The following is a 26235-nucleotide window of genomic DNA, read 5'->3' as shown; positions in this document are numbered from 1 at the left end:
ATCATTTTTGTTATTATTTTTAAAAAATTATTTGGATAGACAGTAATAAAGTGGATAGAAAGCTGGCTTTAGGAGTCGGGAAGACCTTATTTCAAATCTTTGCCCAGAATTATCCAGTTGTGTGATCCTTGGCAAGTTATTTAACTTCTTTGTCTTAGGCAACTGTTAAATTACAGGTGGTATGTTGTGTATCGGAGAAGGGAGTTTACACACTTGGAGTCTCTCTTCCTCCCCTCCTCCCCCCCACCCCAATACCACTATAATCATCTGAGTAGCTCGTTCTTTGCTGGCCAGGTGGATGGAGTGCTGGACCTGGAACCAGGAAGACTGGAGTTTGAATCTGGCCTCCCACGCTAGCTGGGCAAGCAACTTTACCTCTCAGTTACTTCTGTTTCCTCAACCTGTACAATGGGGCTAATAATAGTATTGTTGACCTGAAAACTTGGTTAGAGAAAAGGCAACAGGCTAAATGCATACATTTTATGATTTAATTAATTAATCAATTCCCCATAAAGAAAACGGTTACATAGCGCTATGGAGCCAGGATCAGAACTGGCTGCCTTAGTACAGAAATTGACTGTCTTAAGTACATTTTGCCATGAGAAAGGAGTTCTCACATTGTAAACACAATGTAATTGGGTTTTGTGATCCCAGGCTATGGGCATCTTCCTTCCATAGCATGCCTTTGTGATTCAAGGTAAGGAAAAGTCCCATCGCCCAGACTGCAGACATCCTGTCCTAAACAGGCCTTTGAAATGTTTATTCACAACCCAAGGTGTAGGCATCCTCTAAACAAAGGAGGCTATTAGGTCCAGACTCTTCTTAATTCAAACTTTGGCCCTTATTAAAGTCTAAAATTTATATTGAATATTAATAGTATCTACCTATTACAAGATCAAATGATACGATATTGGTAAAGTGCTTAGTCCCTGGCACATAGTGAATGCTATATAAATGCTAGCTTTTATCATTAGTTGTGGTTCAACTGGTTACTACCCCTTCCTTCAGCTCTCTCTCTGTATAAAGATCATAAAAATGGTCAGTCACATCTCTACCAAACCAGGATCTAGCTTTGGACAAGGATAACAAAAGACGGTTAGGAGGGCATGGTTGTCTTTCATACAAAAATTCCAACTTTTTTCCCCCCAACAATTTTTCTTTAAGCACTTTTTGTCTTTCAGCCATACTGGACTATTTTCCATGTGAAGATCACATCCTGCTTCTCCCGCCATCCCCCACCACCTTTTCATGCTACCTCTTCCTTCTACATGGAATAGATTTCTCTCACATCCCTATACTATACAGTAAAACCCTTCTCTTTCTTCAAGGTATAGCTCAGGTGTACTTCCTCCCTGAACCATCCCTATTCCCAAGTGGAAGTGATCCTTCCTTGAATCTCTTATTCTTTTTTCATCTTTGTTTTCCCAGTATCTAGTATAGTGCCATAGATTCATTGAGCAGAATGTCAGCCTCAGAGGTTAGAAATAAAGTAGCCAAAGGCACCTACGTTTCCTTTAATAACCCATCATGGAAAAATCTCTTCTTCATCAGAGGTAGCATAGTGCAATGGAAAAGGAACTGGACATGGAGTCCAAAGGCCTATCGAGTCCTGGCTCAACCACTCAATAGCTGTGTGATTGTTGTCAAGCCACTTGACCTCAGCGGGAACATTTTTGAAAGATTTAACTCTGGTCAACAGAATGATCAACCATGATTTCTGAGGACCAGTGATAAAGAATGCTATCAAGAGAGAGGTGATAGACTAAAAAAATAAATGCTTGACAATTGAAAATAGAATTTAAATCCATCTAGTCAGAAAAATGCTTTCTATTTAAGGAGGAAGATGTGGCTAGTATTTCCATAATAAAGTGTTCTTTCCTGAGAATGTCACATAAGCCACATCTTAGTATGTGCAAACTGCTAAAGCTTCCTTTTGGGAGGTAGTCACCGAGGCTATTGTTGCCATGCCTGGCATTCTTCCCTGGAAGCTGTTTGAAGCACATTAGCAATTTAATTTTAAAAACAAAATAAATATAACCTAATTTCAGCCTCTCTTGCCTAGAGCAGGAGACACCCACATTTAAAGGTAGAAAAAAAGTCAGTGATATCATAGATAAACCATGTAGTAATGGTTAGAAGAAGCTCTAAGCATCATGGAAACCAGAGCTGGAAAGAACATTTGCCACCTAGCTGTCCTAGGGGATGCACCAGTTGAGCCCTCTTGAAGTTAACTGGGTCTTAAGAGCCTTCACTGGCCTGCATTTGCCCTGAGCGCTGTTACCTCTATTGGTCCTATTATTTTTCCTTTCTGTGCTACCCTCTTTTAGTTTTCACTTCCCTGATGCCCCTTAAGTCCAGTCTTGATTCTCCCATCTCTTGGTCTTACTTTGACTCCAAAAACAGGAGATACCATCATCTATAAAATTAACTTGCGATACATAGAATAAATAATATCATAGATCTAGAACTGGAAGGGAACTTGGATCCATTTAGTGTAATCCCCATATTGAGGCCCAGGGAAGTTGTGACTTGCTCGAGGTCACAGAGAATGTGCCAGAAGCAGTATTTGAAACTAGGTCCTCTGACTTCAGAGACTGGATTTTACATAGTATCATTCTGCCTCCCAAACTTAATCTTTTGCACATACATTTTTGTTGAATCATCTTGTTGCTATCAGAATTTTTGTTTACTCCTACCTGCAGCCCACCCAGAGTTGGAAAGGAAGGGCTTTTCAGGTCGACTGACTGATCCCTTTTCCATATCTAAGCAAGATGTAAACCTGAAAACAGAGGGAAAAGGTAACCCTACCTGTTTGGTACTTTGTAAGACTTATTCCTACCACAGAGTGAGAGTGGGAAACAGGGAAGGATCAAACTAAAATTTAGAGAAACCAAATGAGTTTTGAGTTGGTGTGACTTTATTATGTGATGAAGTATGAATTTCCAGAACATTTGTCTTAATCATACTCAAATATTAATGTAAAAACATTTCAAAGTCAGTGATAAATAGTTTAGGGACTTTGTTATGATACACTTCCATAACATGGGTAATACTTGACATTGATGCTTTGCACTGGGTGATAACCCATAAGGGATTGTATTCTTGGGTCAGTAATATGACCTGAAAACTGAGAAGCAAAGAGGGAGTCAGCTCTTGAATTAATAGTAGAATGTCAGACTTGGAATTAGGCAGACCTAAGTCTAATTGTGTGACCTTTGGCAAGTCACCTAACTCAGTTTTCTCACGTGTAAAATGGGGATAACAGTAGCACCCTCCCTCACAGACTTGTTGTAAGAATCAAATGAGATATAACATGTAAAGTGCTTTGCAATCCTTAAATTGCTGTATAAATGCTAGCTTCTGTTATTTACAGTGTGATTTCACAACCACTTATGTGAAGTTAACTAAAGTGTTATTGCGAAGAGAAATGAACCGATTTATCTCTGCTCACATAGCTAATGAGTGCAAAGTCTAGATTGGATCTCATATATTCTGATAAGAAGTCTTATTTTCTTTCCACTAGGGAAGACTTAAGAAATGTCTAGGCCTATAAGGTAAAGTACTGCTTTGGTGTCCTGGCAAGGAGAATGTGATATGGTGGAAAGATTACTGGATTTGGAATTGAGAGACCTAAGTTTAAATGGTAGCTTTACTACTTATTACCTATGAGATTTCTCTGTTTTGATTTCTCCTTCTGTAAAATGAGATAATTGGACAAGTTGATCTTTGAGGTCCTTTCAGCATATATACCTGCTATGTGCCAGATGCTGAGGAATATAAAAAGGCTTCATGCCACAATATAACAGTAACATAATATAAATTAGGATATAGTTAAAAAGCACAAGGTGATGTGAAATCATGAGAGAAAAATCCTTTATACCTAGGAGGATTAGCTTTTTTCAAGTTAGCCCTCTATAGACAGGAAAGATTGTTATTAGCACTTTAGTGGAAGGTCTTTCTGCTTCATCTGCCTCAGTGGAATGAAGATGAATTAGAACTACATAAAGAGTAGCACCAGGTCTCAGTAAAAATCATCCTTGTTTTCACCATTTGAATTCAATTCAAATATTTGTTAAATTCCTACCACGTGATAGGCAGTGTGGCATGGTAGATAGAGGACAGATTTTTGAATTAAGACCTGGATTTTAGTCCTGCTTCTGATGATAGCAAATTACTTACCTTAGACACTGGATGGTAACCAGTACTCAGTGTTCCAGGTATCTCTCTTCAATACCATAGATTATGGATAAGATCTTCATTAGTGCAAGGAGCTTCTACATTGAGGCATCTCAGTTCTGGAGTACAGTTACAAATGTGGGCCTCCCTAAAAGGTGCCAGTCAGTGAAAAACTTAGATTCTTTTGGAGAAAGACCACATTTACATATAAATAAATATGAAGTGTGCACACAGGGACATGGGGGGAAGGAGTAGGTATAGGACACAACATGAGGTCTTCTGTAGGAGGTAGAACTTGATGGATTTCAAGAGGTAGAGATAGGTAGAGGAGAGCATTCTAGGCATGGTTGATAACCAATGCAAAGATAAGGCAGTAGAAGATAGAATATCCCATATGGGGGAATAGCAAGTGGGGCAGTTGGACTTTGAATAGACTGTATGACAGGGAATTGTCTATGTTTGTATATAAACCATGAGTAATTTGGAGATTCATTGCCTGACATCTCTTGTATCTTTGTTCTCTTAAAATTCTCTTATGGTTTCAGGTGACCTGTGAGTATGGGATGGTCCATGTGATCGCTGAACCAGGGATTGGCAAAGAAAAAGACTACTGTATCCTGTACAATTCCCAGTGGGCACACTTGCCACCTGGCCTCGGCAAAGCAGTAAGTACCCGAATTGGGCATCAAGTACTCATTTGTGCCACAGGTAGTCCTCAGTCCTGGATGGTCCTTCTCATGGGCCCTCTAGTGCTTTTACTGGACTTTAGAAGGTTCTCTGTTTCACTTGCCTTTGACTTCTACTCATGTTGGAAGCACCCCCTCCAGTGTCAGTGTGTGTCATGCAATTAACTATTTTAGAAGTTCCACTTCATTAAAGGAAAGTCAGTAGAACAAAACCAGTTAGGAAATCCAGACATAAATTATAGTTTTGGAATTTTATTATCTTGTTGTTAGAAGAACCCTGAAGTTGATTTTGCCCAACCCCTCATTTAAAAATGAAGAAAATGAAGCCCACGGAGGTATGGTGACTTGTGTGATATCATACAGTGTAGACCTAGAACTAGAACACCAAGTTCACTGGCTCTAATTTGGGTGCTTTTTTCTGTTATACTGCACTATACTGTCTCCTTAGGGTAGTTTCCTGATTCTTAAGTTAGTAGACCAGGTCCAGTCCATTAACTTGCTCTGTGGCATTGGGCAAATTAAGTCCTTTAACCACTCTGAAATTCAGTGCCTTTAACTATAAAATTGGTATCATAATACCTATCTCATAGGCTTGTAGGAAGAATAGAGACTCCATTGATGCCGGAGAACTATTTTTGTGTCTGTAACTCTAATAACTATTACAGGGCCTTTCACAATAGGTACTTAATAAGCATTTGTTTAATTGAATCAATTTAATGACTGAAAATATATAGTGTGGTACATATATATAGTATAGTATAAAGTAATATACAAATCTAAGATTACAACATTGGTAAGGGAGCCAACAGTTAATCTGCAATTACAGTCCCATTCTTAGCCAGAGTTGTATTTGTAGAGTTGGAAAGACTCTGGAGAGGTCCTCTAGTCCAATTCCTGTGTGAAGAGTGAATCCCCTCTGACAACCAGTAACAAATGGTTTTCCAATCTCTACTATTTTCAGTAGTGAGGAACTTTACTACCTTAGGATTTAGACAGTGTATTTCACTTTGGATTGGCTCTAATCATAGTCCTGCATTGATATTTTGGTTAATTATCCTTTGTTTAGAAGCTAGTGCTAAAGGCACTTGAATGAAAGAGGGTAAGTTTTAGCATGATTTCTTTGAATCTTGGTTTGATCTCCCATGATTCATTTGCCTATCACAGTTCATTCATCCACTATTAATCTTGCATCTTGGGAGCCAACTCTAAAATTGTGGTAAAGGTCACAATTATATTTGACAAATATAGAATTTGTTGTTGGTTCTCAGACATGTCCCCCAAGGTTTTGTCCTGGGCCACTTTCTCCCTCTATGTTATGTCACTTGATGATTTCATCAGCTCCCATGGATTTGGTTATCATCTCTATGCTGATGATTTTCAAGTCTACTTATCCATACTTACCCTCTCTGCTGACTTCCAGTCTCACCTCTCCAACCACCTGTTGGACATCTTAAACTAGATGTTCCGGAGACACCTTAAGCTTAACATGTCCAAAGCTGAGCTCATCATCTTTTCCCACAAATCCTTCCCCACTTCTGGACTTGCCTATTACTACTGAGGGGACAACCATCATTTGAGAAACAGGCTTGCTTCCTAGGTTGTCATCCTCGACGCCTCCCTCTCACTACCCCTCCCCTGCCCCCCATTTCCAGCATCTTTCAGAAAACCCCACTTCTTTTCTCTGACACTGCCCCCACTCGGGTGCAGGCTCTCATCACCTGTCTTTTGTTTTGTCAGTCATCTCATTTGAACTCTGTTCCTCAATGATTGTAAATGTAAATATGCGGGGGGGGGGGGGGGGGTGCCACCCCCCACCCCCCCCAGTAGTAATCCAAAGTAACATGCAGGTTAATGTGATTTTATCTCAGTCATCATGCACCCCAGCTGAGGCTGCTTAATAGTTGAGTCTAAGGGTGGTTAGAAGACTGTTGATGTGGTGGAGGGAATGCAGTAGTTTCCCTATGTGACTAGCCTGGCCCAGTGGGTGACAGCCAGGAATTGAGTCTAGGAATCTTTTTTAACCCCAGGACCCTTGTCTATATCAATCATGTTAAATATTCCAGAAGGTGGAAAGAGTAGAGAACAAAGATAGGGAGGTGAGTTAGGAGGTAATTATAGTAGAGGATGAGATGCTCAACTGGGAGGTCACCATAGGAGTAGAAAGAGAAGGACTACCAATGATCACATCACTTCCCTGCCTTAAGCCTTCAGTGGCTCTCTCTTGTCTATTGGCAATAAAATGTAAACTCTAACCTGCCTTTCTGGCCTAATTTTATACTCCCATTCTCATTTTCTCCCTGCCTTCATGCATTCTTTATTTCAGCCAAACAAGACAAGTTGAGTGGGAGTCCTATGGGAGTTTTTAACTTGAAGTTGGTAATTTGGAGGTGTATTTTGTGTGGTGGATAATTTGTGACTCACTTCCTGGAGACAATTAATGTGACCATAGTTCTTGAAAGAAGTTGGGAAGTGGTATGGATTCATGGAAAAGCTCCTAGGTTCAGAGTTCAGACCAAAGTTTTGACTCTGACTCTGCTCCAGGTATACTGTGATATGACTTCCCCCTTTGGGGTCTCAGGTTCCTCTTTTTTGAGATGAGGTTGTTGGACTAGATGATTTTCTAGCTGGACTTTTCTGTGACTCTTAGTTTCTCTTATTTCCTTCTTTGCCTGTAATTCCCTTTTCTGCAAACTAAAGATTATCCCTTTGAAGTTTGGAAGAAATAAAAATGTATGCAGAATAAAAATGTTCTTAACACAGTAGGTAGTAAACACTGCATTCATTACCCTCAGAGGTGGTAGACACTGAAATAGAATCAGAGGCAGAATAGAATATTGGTTTCAGTGGAATGAGACAGTTCTTACATTCCCCACCTCCAATTAGCTGTCACATCCATGACATTTTCCTGCTGTGATATCTTTTGCATTGATCTCCTTTTCACTCCTGCTATTAATCTGGTTTATACCCTCATCATTTCTTATTTGCAGTGCCATAACAGATTTCCTAACTAGCCCCACTGCTTCCTGTTTCCCCTTTTTGATCCCTCCTTTACACTGTTGATTGTAATCTTGTTGCACAGATCTCTTTGCTCAGACATCATCAGTGACTCGTCATTGCTTTTTGAATGAAATGCCAAAAAAAGATCTGTTTTAATCCCTCTATAGTTTAGCTCCAGACTACATTCCCAGTCTTAGTAGTTTCTTTCATGCAATTTTATAGTCAAGCCAAAGTAGTCTACTTAGTATTCTTTAATAGTGTTCTGTCCTTGTATCTTCCATGCCTGGAACAACTTGTCCTTCCAGTCCTATCTTCACCCTATGCCAATCTCCACCTGATGAAATTCTTTCCTTCAAGGCCTAATTTAGGTAATATTTCTTCTATGGATGCTTCCCGGGGACCCCATCTAGAAATGATGCATCTTTTTCTCTCTCAGTCTCTTACGTAGTACAACACTTAGCACATCCTAACTTAATTTCTATCTCCTCACTAGATGTTAAATTCCTTGAAGGCAAGGACCATATCATTTTTCATTTTCATATTCCTAGTTTCTAGAACAGGAATCTTATACACATACACAGTCAGTGCTTAATACATGTTTGTGGAATTGAATCTCCAGACACAGAGGTTGAGACTTGTAGAAGTGATTTTAGACTGGAAAGGAGATAGAATAATTTTTTAATTCGTTGAGCAAACATTAAGTGTCTATTATGTGCAAAGCACAGTGCTAGACATAAGTAGACAATAGATTAATATGACACAGTCTCTGCCCTCTTTTCTTTTAAAGAATTCCTTCCACCCCTACCCTTATGAGAAAAGAGTATAAGGGAGTTTATTTCAGGAAACTGATAAGCCATTTCTCAGTACAAACCCTTATTTTGTGGCTTTGGCCATGTTACAAAAACAGACTCATTAACACCTTTTTCTTTTCAGTCTTTGTTACAGCTGCAAGACCAGACAACATCTGTCTTATGTTCTCAATCTGATGTCCCCAGTGGGGGATTTAACAACCGAATCCCTATGGTGTTGCGTGGAAACTGCACCTTCTATGAGAAAGTGAAACTGGCCCAAATGAATGGGGCACGGGGGCTGCTAGTAGTTAGCAGAGAAAAACTGGTATGAAATACTTCCTTTATCTCTTTTGCTAAGATATGCTTTAAAAAAAACAAAAACAACCCTCTGCCATTTACTTATATGATTGATATAGGGAAAGAGCTTTTCTCTGAAGTTATTCATTCCTTAGTAGCCGCACTCTGTCAGAGTTCTATTTCAGTTGATTAAACCTTTTATTTTTGAGTCAGGTAAGTCTGTTTAGCAAAGATTCTTAACCTGGGGAGTTTGTAGATAGATTTCAGGAAGAATTTGGAAGGGAAAAGTAAATTGCATCTTTTTCAGTATAATTTGTTTCTTTTGTAACCCTGTGTGTTTTATGCATTAAAAGCATTATTCTGAAAAGGTGGCCATAGGTTTCACCAGAATGCAAAAAAAATTTTTTTTGATGATTTGGGGTGGTTTTTTTTTTGTACTCAGGTTCCTCCAGGAGGCAACAAGACTCAGTATGATGAGATTGGTATTCCTGTGGCTCTCCTCAGCTATAGAGACATGCTTGACATTTGCAAGGTAGGCACTTTGCTGCTTGTGCTCAGTGTCTTAAAATTCTCTCTCTAAAGAAGTGCAAAACTGTTCAAAGTAGGAGTGTGAGTGTCCTCTGGAAATAAGACATCCAGAGCATCAGTTTCTCATTACTTTCAATCCATTTGGTTGGTTCTTAATGTGTCAAAAGTAAAAGTCTTATTTAAAAGCATGTACTGATACCATTGCTTCAACAAAGCTGTTTGAAATGCTAGGCACTGACATTGTGGCCACCCAAGACTGCCTCAGTGTTCTACCCCACATTATTTTCTGTTCTGAAATGCAGCTGTTTAGAGAAAAGCATCAAAACTACCAGTAAAATCTTAAGTTTCTCAAGAAATCTTTGCTCTCTCCTATAATTAAAGAATTTGTTTCATGGGCTGGAGAGATTTCTACAATTCTGAGAAATAATCTGGAAGCCTTTTAGGTAGATACAGTTCACTCCGCAATTCAGAAGTATGTGGGTCCTTTTTTTTTTAAGTTCCCTAATCCAAGAGAAGAATGGAGGTAGTTTAATCTTCAAGATTTCACTGCCCTTTGAGATGATTGTGACTGTAACAGCAGTGTTGTGATGATGAACTGTGAAAGGCTTGGATAATCTGATCCATACAATGTTTTAATCCAAAGGAATTGTGATGAAAAGTGCTATCCACCTCCAGAGAGAGAACTGATGAACTCTGAAATATAATTTTCTCACTTCTTCTTCCTTTCTTTCTTACAATATGGAAATATATTTTGCATGATTTCACATGTACAAGTGATATCATCTTGCTTGCCACCTTGGTGGGAAGAGAATTTGAAAGTCAAAATTTAAAAATAAAAGAATGCTCTAAACAAATAATAAAATGAAAAAAATTTTTCATTGCCCTCTAAAATAACAAGGTACTTTAGTTTCCCCCTATGCAAGCAGGTTAGTAAATTGAAGGATAAATTTATTTAGGACTTAGGGGGAAAGTTTGCATTGTCATTGAACTCTGATGTCTTCTCTGAGACAGACTTTTGGTCAGTCAGTGAGAGTGGCAATGTATGCCCCCAAGGAGCCTGTCCTTGATTACAATATGGTCATCATCTTCATCATGGCTGTGGGGACAGTTGCAGTTGGAGGCTACTGGGCAGGAAGCCAGGATGTGAAGAAGTAAGTATTCTGAATATATAGGTACCATGTTTCCTGGGTAGAGCCTAATCCTCATGGGTCCTAGAATTAATAATCCAGTCTGAAGGGTCAAGTTTTTACAGATGTTTTCTAAAGAAAAACTGAAGAAACTCATAGTATCCCACGAATCATCTATGGGGGAGGGACTTTGAGGGCTTCAAAAGAGCATTTCATTTATCCAAAATTAATCTGGCTTGCAGTTAGCCCAATTTTTGCTGAATACAGCAAACTTCTAGTCACCTGGATCTATACCACTCCTGATCTTGGAACTAAATAGAAGAGGCTCAGAGAGCCTTGGGTTCAAATCCTGCCTCTATTTCTTCTATTACCCATGTGTCCTTGGGCAAGTCACTCCACCTCTGTGGACCTTGATTTCTTCATCTGTAAAATGAGGAAGTAGTATCTCTAAATTTGGGACCCCAAGTTAGTTTTGTGTGCTTCAGATAACAATGATGAAACTCCTTTACCAAAGTCACGTGCTTCTTTTCGGTTCAGTGAAGTGCCATAATAATTTTTATTTTTAACATAACCATTTTTTAAGCTTGGGTTAGTGTATTATAGTGGAATGAGTCCCTTAGAAGAGCTAGGTTTGAATCCTAGTTCTTAACACTTAAATAACTGTGCAAGTTTTCCTCTCTGACCTTCTGTTACTTCTTTATAAAAATGCATGAAGTTGATTTTTTTGGTCCCCACTTGCAAGGCTGATTGACTTTTATCCCTGTTGAGTTGCTTCTTATTAGACCTGAAAAAGACCCTAGCCAACGTCTCCCCCTGCACCCAGGGCCACCTCCAGTCATCCTGATCTATATCTGTTCATTAGACCCAGATGGCTTGGGAGGAGAAAGTGAGACTGGTGACGTTGCATAGCCATCCCTCACTTAAATCCTCTTCCAAAACAAATCACTACCACCACCAACAACAACAATTAGTTGTGTAGCTTGTCATCTATTGTGCTAGCTTTCCTTCTTAGCTTATTGTCAGCTGCAGGTTTGATAAGTATGCCATCTGTCTCTTTGTTCAAATCGCTGATAAAAAGATTAACATGGGGCATGCACGTATCCCAGGGCATTTCACTGGAGACCTCTTGCCAACTTGACATGGCACCATTAAAAAGTACTTTTTAAGTCTGACCATCCAACTGTTATGATTCCATCTGACTATATTATTGTCTGATCCATGTGTCTCCATCTTTGGCACAAGAATTATGTGAGACACTTGTTGAAATCTAGGTAAACTGTATCCACAGTATTTCCTGCATCTGCCAGTAATAATCCTATCCAAAGAAAGAAATTAATGTAGCCTGTCATGACCTGTTTTTGATGCAGCCATGGTGGCTTTTTGTAATCTCCCCCTTCCCTTTCTTGATATTTAGCAAACATTACTTTAATGATCCTTTCTGGAATATTCTGAGGATTTGAAGTCAAGCTTACTGGCCTGTAGTTTATAAACTCCTCCCATTTTTGAAAATTTTGACATTTGTCCTTTTCCAGTCTTAGGGTTCCTCTTCTGTTTTCCATATCTTTCAAATATTACGGACAGTGCCTTGGTCATCAGATCTGCCACTGCTTTGAGAGCTAGAGCTGCATTTCATTGGGACCAAATGACTGGAATTTTTCAAGAGCAGCTGAGAGCTCTCTGAATCTATCCTTAATTTTGGGCATTAGCTTCCTGTTAGTAATTTTTGTTCAGTCATTTCCAGGGAAAAGGTTGATCTCCTTGGCAGAGAAAACAGGAAAAGAAAAAGTATTAGATCCAGGTAAACTTGAACAACTCTACTGTTATCATTACCCCATCCACCCTAAGCAAAAGTCTTTTCCTTGGACTTTTTTTTTTTTTTAGTATAACTTTTAAAAAATAAATGAAGCAAACCAAAAAGCCCCTTTTCATTGCCCTTCCAGGCTTAGCTTAAGTTTCATCAGTCCTATTTTTTGTTTTTTGTTTTTTTTTTCTTTTTTAAAGAATAATTTTATTGTATCTTTTGTATTTTTCTATCACCATAATTTATCCCAGAATTCCATCCCATCCCCTTCCTGAGAGTCTATGCCAGATAATAGTGTGTGTGTGTGTATGAGTGTGTGTGTTTTAAGGAAAAAAAGATAAATTAAATCAACAAAACTGAACAATTGATAAGAAAAAGTCTTAAACTCTGTGCAATGTACCATACCCATGAATCTCCCATCTCAGCAAAGGAGTAGGGTGGGAGTGTGCAAATTATCTTATCCAACCCCTCTCCCCCAACTCTTTGAATTCAGAGCTTGAGGGCTTTCTAGTCTAGTCTCCTGCACTTGACATCTGAACCCCCTTTCCATCCCAGCTTTTTCTTTCACTGTTTCATTTCTAAAGTCAGTAGCTCAGTTTAAGAAGGTTAAGTTTTGATTTTTCATTACATTTATACTATTACTTTTGACTAAACTCCTTTCAAGCATTTTCAGGGAGAAACAGCCTCTATTTTATTCAGTACCACCTTTATTTTTTGAAGGGGCATGTGCTTCTGATGACATGCTGTAAACAGTCCTATTTTTTGTAAGACTATGCCACACTTTCATATTCATTTTCTGCTACTTGGACTTGATTTGATCTTCTATATATTTCCTTTTAAAATTTGTTTGTTGGCAAGATCCCACATCTGATTTCCTCTGAAATTTTTACTTAATGTATCCTACCTTTCTTCTGAATCCCTTGAAGTTTGCTTTCACAAAATCTAGAATGCATGTTACACTGTGCCCAAATTTCTTATCCTCCTTTAGGCTTAAACCCTAAAATGTGGTTACTTCCACCCAAGGTTTCAATTTTTCCCACTCTAGCAACCAGTTCTCTCTTGGTGAGAATTAGATCCAGAATAATTCTCATTTTTGTTTCCTCTACTTTGTGAAGGATGAGCTATCACAAGCTGCCCACTGGGGACCAAATTAGAACTGGCCAGTTGGGCAACACATCTGCCTCCCTGCCTTCTTCCTTTTCTCTCTCTCTCGCTCTCTTTCCCCCTCTCTCCTCACTTAGAGTACCCTTACCTATGGGTGCTCTGTCCAAAGGGAATGTAAATTTTAATCTCTGAAACTTTTTTCTTAAAGACCATCCTGAACTCCAAATTACTCTGGCTCTCAATTGGCCAACAGTTGGTCCCAGGACAAGCTCTACTTGGTTGTCATTTCCCCCTTCCTCCCCCCAGTTGGCTCATAATGAATGTAAATAGCAAGAGCTTCTGTTTTGGTCAGAAACCCTGAGGGTCCTTCCTTCCCAATTTTTTTTTTTTTTGGACTTTTCTTACCTAGCCTCAATCATGCATTGCTCCAGTCAAAATGAGACTTGGTAAAGACCTTAGTTTGAAAAAGCCATGGTCCCCCACTGCATCCAGGGCCATCTCTAGTCGTCCTAATCCATATCTGGCCACTAGACCCAGATGGCTCCAGAGGAGAAAGGGAGGCTGGTGACCTTGCACAACCCTTCTTCATTGAAATCCAGTTCACTTGCACGTCATGGCATGACCTTCCTGGACATGGCATGATCATTTTGGAGAACAAAGGACAGATGACAACAGTGTCATGTAAACAAGTCAGGAATTTATTCGCTGCTCTGCTATTGTCAGAAAGAGCTCTAGCAGATATCTGGATAACTGATGTTCCCCATCACTACTATCTCATACCTCTCTGTGTTAGGTTTGTGATCTATTTTCTAAATTTCTCATCCATGCTTTCTGTCTTGAGTGACCCAATACACTCTAGTGATGAAATTACTTCTATTTCTCCTTTGACCTTGACCCAAATATTTCCCATCATACTTTCCTCCCTTTTTAATATATAGTACTACTCCCCTTCTCTAACCTCCCTTCCTCCAGACTTCCCTTTCCCTGTTCTTCTGCATATGGTATACCCATCCAGAGCCAGTCATGGTTTCATGAATCTCAGTTGATACCTCATGTTTGTTTCCTAAGCTTTGGACATTTATGAAGAGACACTTAACATGTTACTGGTTTTACTACTTGCTCCTTTTCTTGTATTTTGTTCCTCATGAATTTTTGGGTTCCTCACTACTCTTCTTCCTTCTTTGTGGCCACTCTTGATGGTACTTAGCTACAATATCATTATCAGCTTTTGTCATATGCTTAACAATTCTATCGTCTGGCCTGGAATTTGTCAGACCTATATTGTAAGCCAGGATTCAAAAATATAAACCACCTTCTCAGACAGTACCATCTTCACTATCAATTCACTTCCTGAATTAAATTTTTCTTCTCCCCTTGTCTTTAGGGGAAAACACATCCTTCCTTCTATGGTTTCTTGCCCAAGATTTCATGGATAATACTTTTTTTAGATTCTTTCCTATAGTGCCCTTAGTGGATGGCCTCTTCTATGATAGCTTCTGTTTTTCTATTATATCATTCTTGGGAAGACAAGCAGCTTCTTCCTCATGGACTTCAACTCTTTTCTCTTCAGGAAGAACTCAGAATCAACATATAAGCTCTAATTGTACAGCTGTACTTTTCCTTTGTGTAATACATCTCCATCAGCTTGACAAAAGTCAAGACTTTTATTCAAGACTTATCTTAAGTCTTTCCTGATTCCCCCAAATTGCTAGTGCTTCCCTCCCAAAGCCACCTTGTATTTGTTTTTGCAGATATTTTACATTTTGTTTCTCCTGTTAGAATGTAAGCTCCTTGAGGGCAAAGAATATTTCATTTTTGTCTTTGTATCACTAGTACTTGGCACGTTAATTATTGATTGATTAATTTTACTATTCTGAAGTCTCCCATTCCTCTTCTTCTTGGAGATTCATGATGCTTCCTGTTAGGAAACCTTCCATATTGGTATAGACTCCATCTGCTTATTAACAGTGACTCTGTTAATAACTAGATATTGGCTCTTCTGGAGTATTCTCTTCTTTGGGTCAGGGAAAGGGGGAAACTGTAATAGATCTGATAACTGAAACTGGAACAAATTGTCATATGGAATGTGCCCCTCCGTGTTAATTTCCCCCTATTCTGGCATTTCTTCTGTCCAAATTGCGAGGCTCTTGAATACTATATGTTCAAAGTTTACCATTCTCAGGGTTTGTTTTTTTTTTCTTCCACAGCAACCCTTGTGTAGCTGGTGGTATGAATATTATTATTTTCCCAGTTTTACAAATGAAGGAACGATCTCCATATAGTGAAGTCATTTGCCCATGTTTATGTAGTTTAATGTTGTCCACAGTGGTGTTTGAGACCCAGTGTCTCTGATTCTGAATCCAGGGCTTTTGTCATTAGACCAGACTTGATTGTATATGAACTCCTCTATCTTTTAGGAGGTCCATGAAGCACAAGCGTGATGATGGGGCAGAAAAACATGATGATGAGACAGTGGATGTGACTCCCATCATGATTGGGGTGTTTGTGGTGATGTGCTGTTCCATGTTGGTCTTGCTCTATTACTTCTATGATCACCTTGGTGTGTATCCAATGACTATCTTTGCTTCTTTTAACCAGTTGCCTTGTTAGCCCCCAAGCTAGATCTTAAGCTATTTTGTCAGCACTTTGAGAAGTAACACCTTTTCCCTAACAGGTGTGATTGTATTCAACTTTTCCTGTCCTTATGTTGAGCACCTTGAACTAAGGCTTCATAGTGACTGAAAACATAGGTCAATCAGAGCTCTGAATGGATTTTGCTTTACCAGGGTTCTTTTGTCTCCTTCCCTCTCCTGAATCAGGATATATTATTCAAATATATAAACCCTCTGATTTTCATTAGCTTGTGGCATGGAGCTACAAATTAATTGTATGAAAATGACATTTCCTTTTATGAGTTGCCATTTTTTGGGGTGGCTCAGTTGTCCTTTGAAATGAAACCAGTCCGACAATTCCAAAGGACTCATGATGGTAAATTCTGTCCACCTTCAGACAGGGAACTGATAAACTCTGAGTGCAGATTGAAGCATATTTTTACTTTGTTTATTTTTCTTGGGGTTTGTTTTCTTTTGCAGTATGACTGATAAAGAAATATGTTTTGTATGACTTTACATGTATAAATGATACATTACTTGCCTTCTCAAGAGTTGCAGGGGGAGGGAGAGAATTTTGCATTCAAAATTTTTAAAAAATGAATGTTTGAAACTTTACATGTAATTGGGAAATATTTAATGAAAAATAGAAATACATTTTTAAAAATCACATTTAAAAAAAGAAGAAATGAAACTGATAGACTAGCCTGTGCTTATCATGTTTATAGTATAGGTCCTTTTCTAGATACATGTTTTCAGCATGGCTACCTGTACCTATGCTTCTCTCTTACAGTATACATGATTATAACTGTATTCTGCTTGGCATCATCCACTAGCCTCTATAGCTGTCTTTCTCCTTGTATAAAAAGACTCCCATTTGGAAAATGCAGGTAAGAAAATTTAGCTGTCCTCAAAATAAGATGGATTTGATATAATACTGTCTATAGGAACAAGTCCAAACTTAACCTGTCAGTCAAGGCACTTCCTAGTCTGTCTGCAACTTAGTTTTCCAGCTTTATATGCCACAGTTCTTCCCATACCAGAACCCTCCACTTCAAGTCAGTCTCCTCACTCCTTCCTGAGCTTGTCAGGAAAACTTCTTGCTCACTTATTTTCATAATTTTAATTCAGCTCTTAGAACTTACTGCCTTGTTTCATGTGTAAATGTTTTACTTCTCCAGTTTGATAAGCTCCATAAGGAAAGGGACAATGCCTTATATACATTCCTTGTATTATATACAATTCCCCAATTATATACGTTCCCCAATCCAATGCCTTTGTGTATATAGTAGGTACATAGTAAGCACTTGTTAATTGAACAGAACCTCTAGACTTGGTCCAGTTGAACTACCTGTCATGTACTGATAAGAAAAAATAGGAAGAACTTGTGTTCTACTTGGGAAAATAAAGCTAAAACACGAAGCAATTTGAGAAATATATAAGATGATATAGTCATAGAATACAAGAATTCTAGAGTTGAAAAGGAACATTAGAAGCCACTTAATGGAAGAATCCCTTACAGTGACTTGCCAGGTGGATCATCCAGCCTCTGCTTAAATCCTTTTAGTGACAAACTCTCACTACCTTACCCAGGTGGGAGATGACTACCTACCAAGGCAGCCTGTTTCTTTGTTGGCTGTTTCTGATTATTAGAAAGTTACTGTGTTGAACTGAAACATACCTCCCTTTAACTTCACACTGGTACTCATTTTTCCCTTCTGAAGGTAAACAAACATTAAATCTTATCTCCCTTCCATATGAAAGCTCTTTAGATATTTAAAGTAATCACATCCAAGATCACATAGCCACATAAGTGGCAAAGCTGGGGGTAGCTGCCATATGCAGCATGATTTGAGAGTAAGAATAGTTGAAAAAGGTTCTTGGAGAGGATGAGTATCAAATCACAATTTCAGCAGAACCTAATAGTTGGGATGTAACTAACTGACCCTCATCTCCGATGATTCCTTTTGGTTATTTTTTTTTCTAATATGATTTTCTTTCTTAGGGTTCCAGAAAACAATTTACCATATTTTCACAAGCGCCCACGAGTTCGGATGTTGCTCCTGGCAGTGTTTTGCACCACAGTCAGTATAATTTGGGGAATCTTCCGAAATGAAGATCAGTAAGTCTGGACTTTCTCTCTCTCTCTCTCTGTCTCTCTGTCTCTCTCTCTCTGTCATGGCTGTGGGATTTCAGGAAGCTAGTTGTCCTTAGGACCCTATTCTCTCTGCCTCCCGTACAGGCTTCTTCTGTGCCTTGTCCTTAGGCGCTCCCAGACTCACTGCCTCATCTGAACCTCCCTAGAGGCAATGAGTCGATGAGACTTGGAGCCACTTGGGTTTCACTGTTATTAAAAACCCTGCCTTTTCAATTTTATGAAAATGTTTTCAGTGATGTTGGCATCAAAGCTGCAATCTAGGCACATCTGATAGGAATGTCTAGGCAGTGACTTCTTTGCTTTTAACTGCATCTAGTTTCATTCCAGTTTGAAACAAGTTGGGCAGGTTTATCTGGTTGTTGCATGAATTGAGATTAATATCTGGGGAGAAAATCCCACAAACAATCCACTTCTGCTGGTGCTGGAGTGTCTTAGTCCTCTTGGTCTCTGATTCCAGATCATGACAGGCTCCTTGGCCTGTGAAGGGAAGGAGAGGTATCTCTCCACCAGTGGTTTGCCAAGCTCATTGATCTTTTCCCCTGCAGGAGAAAGACTAGTGTTTTCTTATGGAAAATTTTGAGTTCTTCAGATAGGAGCCCCATATGTTCAGCACTGAGCTGGAACCTCAGAATCAACAGGAATGGGAGGACAGAGCTAGCTTGTTTATGGGGCTACTGTGTTGTCTGCCCTGCTATCGGTGACACCATCTGCTATTCTCTTAGGGAGCTTTCTTTCAGGTTGTTAAAGATTCTTGGCATTTGTGTAGTTTGAAATGTTAGCAGAAGGAAAAACTGAAAATATTTTAAGAATGCCTTTTACACAGAAGACTATTCCCATTACCTCCCAGCCAGGATAGTGTATTTCCTAATAACAAATAAGATGGACCGATCTCATCTGAAAGCTCTGTTCTTGTTGAACTATGGGCGGGCCCCCTCATTTCTTCAAATAGTTTCTTCCTCTATAAAGTTGAAGATTTGGACTAGAGAGTCACTGAGGACCCTTTAGTTCTAGATTCTTCTACCCCGAAGGTCTTTCTCCTGTACTCATCCTCTGCCTCTGGTCCAGGGATGCGGTCTTAGCCTTTCTTCTTGGGTCTGTTTTCCAAACTTTGAATTCTTTAGTTTCTCCCTTCTGTACTATTCTCCTAATATCTAGTTCCCTAGGACCACATTGTTAGAGCTGGAAGAGAGCTTTCAGATCATAGAATCCAATCTCTATCTCACAAAGGAAGAAAATGAGGTTCAGAGAGGGAAAGGGTCTTGTCCAAAGTCTTATGGGTGGTAAGCAGCCTCTGGAGACCAGGTAGGGATCTTGGTCCTTTGACTTCAAATTCAGTTTTCTTTTGACTACATCCCCTTTCTCTTGTGATCTCGTTGTGGACTGATAAATTCATTCAGTGAACATCTATAAAGAGAGTGCTCTGTGATAAGCGGTGGGATGCAGAGGCGTGAGACACTGAGCTTTCTCCAAAGAAACTTTTTCATTAAACGAGTACATAAGACATGTGCTATGATAAAAGGAAGAGAGTGAGATGTACAAGGTACACTGCTATGAGAAATACTGCGGGAAACCACCTTAGACTGAAAGTGTGAGAAATTGGGGGCAAACAGGAGAAATAGGACCATGGGTCCCTTCAGATGATGAGCCTGATTGTGTATTGGCCATATTACCTGAGTCTGCATAACTGCTACACTTAGACACATGGTAGGAGCACACAAACGCATGCAGGCACTCAGGAGAAACTGGGTCATCTTGTTCCTTGGGACAGACAGACGCTGCCTATAACACTCTTAGCCCAGTGTTCTGATGTCAGCTAATCTGTGAGCTCTCTTGAGACCTGACACTCTATTTCTTCATAGTTACTGTCTGCTAGTGCTGGGCACATAGAAGGCACTCAATAAGTGTTTGTCATGTTGTCCAGTATGTTAAGATAAACCCAGAATTCCTAGAGACATAGAACTTTTAAGAGTTCAACTCACTTTATTGTGTAGATGGAGAAAATGTCTGTGATACCCAGACATGAGTTTGAAGAATCACGGAAGTGTGGGGTTGGGAGGATGCTGGAGCATGAATCCTGTCCACGGTGGCTCTGACAAGTGGCCTTCTGGTCTTTCCAGTGACCAGTGCTTCACTATCACCCAGAGTGGGACACTATTTTTGGACTACTGTGTTTGTTAAGAAGTTTTTCCTTATGTTAAACTGAAGTCTACTTCCAGTCACCGGCAATAAGTGGAACAAGTCTAATCTGTCTGATACGTTGCAGCTCTTCAAGTATTTGCCAGTACACCATGCTACTATTGAGTCTTCCTTCTCCAGGCTAAATATCCCTAATTCCTTTTCTGGGCTGCTTGGGAGGGGCAGCAAGTGTTAGGAGTCTGTCAGAAGGAATTAAAGCAGCAGTGTGGGAGATGAGGTGGGTGCTCCTGAACTGCTGGCGGGTATGAGGCATCTGGTCTTTCCATTCCTGTGTGACTTTTGCTGCTGGTGAGTTTTTGGAATGCTTGGGTAGATGGTGCCCACAATGTGGTGACATATACGGGAATTTTTGTGGTTTTATTGACAGAGACAGGTCTTACAAGGCATTTTTAATTGAAAGCCTGGAAGCTTTATGAGAATGGACGTCTTCACTGAACAGTACTTACTTGTGAACTTTTGACCAAGGCAGTGACAGAGAATGCCATATGTTGAGCTGTAGTAAAGATAATGTTTGGGTTCTAGTGGAAAGAGCAGTGGCTTGAGACACACCAAACTTGGGGTCACTTAGCAAAGTCTCCCAGCCTCAGTTTCATGACTTTCAAAATGGAGATAATGATACTTAGATACTACATTCATTCAGACATTGCTGCCAAAGGGATTTTAAAAACCAAAAGCACTGATGCCTAGAAAATGTTTTGTAACCACAAAGGGCTATGTAAATGTGAGTCATCATTATTCTGTAATAAGTTTTTAGAGGGGCTTAGTATTTCCAAAGAGCTGTGACTTTGTTTCTGTACTGAAGCAGATTAGAATTTTTCCATGCCTTAGTGTTTGGTTTTCTTAAGTTATCGTGGTCACAAAAATTGCTTACTGGTGGTGAGCTTTCTCCAAACTTGACCAGGCTAATCCTTGCCCTGTAGATATATAGACTGGTCAGGCTTGTTCCCAAATCCTTTCTAGCTTTGATAAGAACCTACCAGGGCTTGAGTTTTGTTGGCATGACCTTCAAGAGCCCAGGCCAGGACTCTCCTTGTTGTGAAGAGGCATCATAGGAAGACTAGTAGTAGATTGAATATATTTTAACTAATGTCTCTGATAAATGAAAATTCAACTTAGTTAACTCAGTGGCAACATATATTACTTTATATGTTATACAACATAATTAGGCCACATTTGATACTTGTAGTATCTATGTGAAATAAGTATTTTCCACATTTTACAGATATGGAAACTGAGGCATCCAGAATTTAGATGAGTCACATGGCTAGTTACTGTCTGAGAACTTGGATCTTTCTGACTCCTATGCCGATGTTTGCACTCTGTTTTGGAGCTGATGTGACATACCCATCTCAGAGCCTCTTATTTCAGGGTAATGATTTTAGTGCTTTTATTTTCTAGGTGGGCTTGGGTCCTTCAGGATGCTCTGGGAATTGCCTTCTGCCTTTACATGTTAAAAACCATTCGCCTGCCAACTTTCAAGGTATGGGAACCTGAGGAGGGCCAGTGGGTAGGTTAGAATTCAGCTTCCATGCAGAGGTTGTGATTGATAGATTGGAGATAATCTTGGAAAAGGGCATGTTTTTAGGGCAGTTGTCATCTATCTTGTGTTGACACCTGGTCCTTTTAGTTTACACTTGCCCTTTTTCCTTCTTTACAAGATTAGGCGTGTGAGAGAAGAATGTCTCCAGAGAATAGCTGCAGTTCTATGTATCTTCCTTCCACCAGCAGGATATGGACATTGTTGCTATAACTATCATCTCTCAGTTATTCAGGAACTGATTACTTTGTGGGTCAGTTAGGACTTTGGCTTATTTCTTCATCCTCCTTTTGGCCACCCACCCCATGATTGATTAGTGTGTGCATTGGAAAAATGAAAACTCTAGCCAGCATTACTTTTTAACAACAGATTGTGGAAGGTTTGGCTGAGGAGAAGGATGAAATACTGCTTAACATCATGCTTGGACATGATTTGTGGTTTCTCAGTTATCTAGGCTGATTCTATCTGATTTTACCTAGCAGTAGCCAAGAGTTAACTCATTCTTAGAACAGAAGTGCTAGAGAAGCACGTGGCCCTGGTGGAGAGAGTTTAATTTTGTGTAGTGGAAAATAAACTGACCTGGGGGTCCAGAAAGACCAAGGTCCAAAGTCTGTTTGTACCTGTCACCAGTACTGTGACAAGGGACAGCTCACTTCATGTGCTGAAATGCAGTTTCTTCATTCTGTCTGATGGAGATAATCCTGCCTGGCCTCTCTCACAGAGTTGTGAGGATTCAGTGGGCTTATGTAGGTGAAGGAACATCTTAAATTGTAAAGAACTATATGTAATGTAAATTGATATCAGAAATGCTAAAAATCAGTTTTACTGTCAGTGACTTGAGAAAAGAACAAAAAAAAAAAGCAAAAAGAACTGAAGAAAAAAGTCAGCTGTCTAAAAAGCAGAATCAGCCCTCCCATAAAAACCTGCAGCTGAAATTTCCCAGAAAATGTATCTCTCTTACTTGGTCCATTTTGATTTCTTTTTTCTTTCTTTAGAACTTGAAAAGTTTTAATTTTTTTCCCCAAGCTAAGCCCCAAACTTAAAATGTTTGAAAGCAGACATACACCCAGGAAGATAATTTCTTCAGCCTTTCTTTATTCATTGAAGCTCTTTTGAGGGGTTTGTCTTTGAGCTGAAACCTGGGGTGGAAATTTTTGGTCTGAAAAGGGGTTTTTTAAAAAGTTAAAAGTAAATTTGTAGTCTGTATGCTTATCATCGTACATGGGAGCTTTTTTGTTGTTTTTTCCTTTTCTTTTTTTAATTAAACAAAACCAAACTAACATTGAAGTCAGGCTTGATTCTCAAGTGCAGCATTCTTCCTAGCATAGCACTTGCTTGAGGGGAAAAAAGAAGGAATGGAGCAGTAACAGAAAGCGTAGGAGGCAAACCCCAGAGTGGGGCTGGTTTGAAGTCAGCTTCTGGCTCAGCGCTTTGCAGAATTCCTTGAGCTTAGACAAAGTAATTTGATTGTGAAAATGCATACAGTGCGTGCTGGGCAGAGAGTTTAAGAGCTTTTTTCCCCACCTCAATGACTGACCTTTTTTTCTTTCCTAGGCTTGTACTTTGCTTCTGTTGGTGCTTTTCATCTACGATGTATTTTTTGTATTCATCACACCCTTTCTGACAAAGGTAGGAATTGTCCTAGCTGTTCTGTCCCCTGAATAGAGCGAGACTCAGCCCAGAGTCCCAGAGGAGTTCAGTTTCCTGTGTCCTTTTCTTCTTTAGAGTGGGAACAGCATAATGGTGGAAGTGGCTGCCGGCCCTTCGGATTCTACCACTCACGAAAAGGTATTTCATAGTAGCTCCGTGATGTGAGGTGGATTTATTACTCTTAACTTCTGAGTGCCTTCATCTCCAGGGAGGGCTAAACTACAAAGAGCTACCTGAATAGGAGCTCACAAATTGTGCCTACATTTATGGTGACTTCAAAGGCTCCTAACTTCTATGCCAAGCCTGTGAGGAAGGTATGTATGTGGGCAAGATGTGGAAAAGTAAGAGGAGGCTGGGCACCTGTGTACGTGTTTGGCAGCCTGAAGACGACTGAGGTGGGTCTGCATTGGGTGATAGACCGACCGACCTCACCCCCACCCCCCAAAGACTAAGCCCAAAGGGAAGAACACACAACATGTGTGCTAAGCACAGAGATAGAGAAGCCTAGAGAAGTGGGTCTGGGGAGGGGCATGGAGACAAAATTTTCCCTGGTGACTTTTTCCCTCCTCTCTCCCCCTCAAATTTTCTGGTTTTCTAATTTGCTTTTGTTTTTTAGACTGTTGCATTTCTGCATAGATTAAATGTGATTTTGTGAGCAAACTCAAGTTGTATATAACATTTAACAAAGAATTGTAATACAGTGGAAAGAGCCCTGGACTTAGAAGACCTGAGTTCAAATCCAGGCTCTACCACTCTGGGTCTGAGTTTCTTCATCTGTAAAAGGAAGGGGTTGGACTAGAAGACCTCTTGTGTCTCTTCTGTTGCTAACATCCTGTGATTTGTATTTCAGGATTAAAGTCACTTCGGGTGGTGACCAAAAAAGCCCCCACAAATGTATGTTTATGTGTCCCATTTGCCCCCCCAAACCATGGTTTCAGAATTTCCAGAAATTTTCCAGCCTTGTGTTAAGTCTGGCAGCACTCCCTTAAGGATGGCTGCTTTGATAATACTCCCTAAATGGACTCAGACAGACATGATTGAGATCATCACCCTTGTTATTATGACTGATGCCAAAAGGCTTGTTGTACTTGTGTATGGAGCCCTTTGTTCTGATTGCACACTTGCCTTATGGACATTTCCTCTGGCATTACAGGAAATTGTTTGCTGTGAGTTTGAGAAACTTTCAAACCTAGCATTTGTTAGGGAAAGACACTCTAGCTTCCAGTTTGCCATAACTTGTTTGATATTTGTAGAATTGTCATGAGAAAGAGGTACATGTTTTCATGACTTTGATTGTAAATGTACAGATTTTACACTAAAAACATGTTGTTTCTTCCCCTCTTTTTAGCTCCCCATGGTGCTGAAGGTCCCAAGATTAAACTCTTCACCATTAGCACTCTGTGACAGGCCATTTTCTCTATTAGGCTTTGGAGATATCTTAGTGCCAGGTATTTCAGTTACTAAACTTGCAGGCTAATGAGCCAAAATAGAATGTGGTATAGTGGATTTTGGAATCAGAGGACCTGAGTTTAAATTCCAGCTCTGCTGCTATTTCTTATGTGACCTTGGGCAAGTCACTTCTGTTGACCTCTAACTTCCCCGTCTATGAGATGAGGGTTGACTAAATGTTCTCTGAGGTCTTTTCCACCTCTCAGAAAGTGTTGTTTGGAGCCCGTAATGCTGTGCTAGTTACTGTGAGGGAAGATGAAGTTTAAGGCATAGTCCCTGTCCTCAAGGAGTTCACAGTCTAGTTGGGGAAACAAAAAATGCTCTTTAAACAGTCAGTGAGTACTAAATTGTGTGCTGCACACCATAGCTGTTATAGCAGAGATTGATGATGCGATTGTATCTCAAGAGCCCCGCATCCAAGGCTTTCTGTGATCTCCCTCCATCCTGCCTTTTTAGTGTTGTCTTCCTCTCTTCCACTGGAGTCTTCTGTGCCAGCTCAGATACATCTGTTCTCTTTTCCTTTTCTCATGCTGATACTCCACTTACTTCTTGCTTCTCTAAACCTTCCTCAGCCCTCAAATATCTTAGCTCAAGTCTCACCGCCTCTGCAAAGCCTTTTGTGGTTACCCCTGCCTAAAGTGCTCTGTCCCTCCCTTGAACTGCTATGACACTTCATAGTTGTGCTACTTTGGGCAAATAAAGCACATACTACTTTGAGACTTCTTTTGTTGTTTTGAACTGTGACCTAATTACTTTTGATGCCTTCCCAACTCCCCAAGATAGGGACAATGTCTTGATCCCATCCTTGTCCCCACAGTGGATAGCACAGTGCCTTGCGTGTAACAGATGCTCAGGATCTGGTTTTTGTGCTTGTTTTCCTCATGCATGCATGCATGGCGAGCAGTAGGGGGTGATAGCTCCATGGAGCCAGAGTTCTTGGGGTGACTGTTTAGAGAACTTTTGAAAAGTCTCTGCCATGGTGGCTGGGTGCCAGACTTTTTGTGAAACTCCACTTACCCCATTGGGATAATTTCAGTTAGGATTTTATGAATTATTATAATTTAATGAGTATATGTAATGTAAATCCTCTATGAATGGTCTCTGCACCATGCTGGAGCCTTTCCATTTC

General features: G+C 39.9%; 1 protein-coding gene across 9 annotated transcripts in view; it reads left to right on the top strand.

Moving 5' to 3' along the window:
- Positions 1-26235, top strand: part of SPPL2B (signal peptide peptidase like 2B) — a 46214-nt gene that overhangs the window by 8588 nt on the left and 11391 nt on the right. For 8 of the 9 annotated variants that reach the window (XR_011965515.1, XR_011965514.1, XM_072601459.1 and 5 more), the window contains 11 exons: positions 4722-4841; positions 8793-8975; positions 9390-9479; positions 10487-10626; positions 15925-16067; positions 16910-17006; positions 18122-18238; positions 21869-21950; positions 23562-23636; positions 23733-23795; positions 25006-25105. Coding sequence is in view for 7 of the 9 variants with exons in the window: in XM_072601459.1 (XP_072457560.1) it covers positions 4722-4841; positions 8793-8975; positions 9390-9479; positions 10487-10626; positions 15925-16067; positions 16910-17006; positions 18122-18238; positions 21869-21950; positions 23562-23636; positions 23733-23795; positions 25006-25105 (1210 nt within the window). In the remaining 2 variants the exon portion in view is untranslated. Of the gene's footprint in view, positions 1-2702; positions 2799-4721; positions 4842-8792; positions 8976-9389; positions 9480-10486; positions 10627-15924; positions 16068-16909; positions 17007-18121; positions 18239-21868; positions 21951-23561; positions 23637-23732; positions 23796-25005; positions 25106-26235 lie in introns of all 9 variants that reach the window. The other variant, XM_072601457.1, reaches the window with a different exon arrangement.

The sequence above is a fragment of the Notamacropus eugenii genome, chromosome 4 (assembly GCF_028372415.1).
Source record: "Notamacropus eugenii isolate mMacEug1 chromosome 4, mMacEug1.pri_v2, whole genome shotgun sequence".
Taxonomy (NCBI): domain Eukaryota; kingdom Metazoa; phylum Chordata; class Mammalia; order Diprotodontia; family Macropodidae; genus Notamacropus; species Notamacropus eugenii.
The sequence above is the reverse complement of the archived record's forward strand: the minus strand, read 5'-3'. Positions and strand labels throughout refer to the sequence as shown.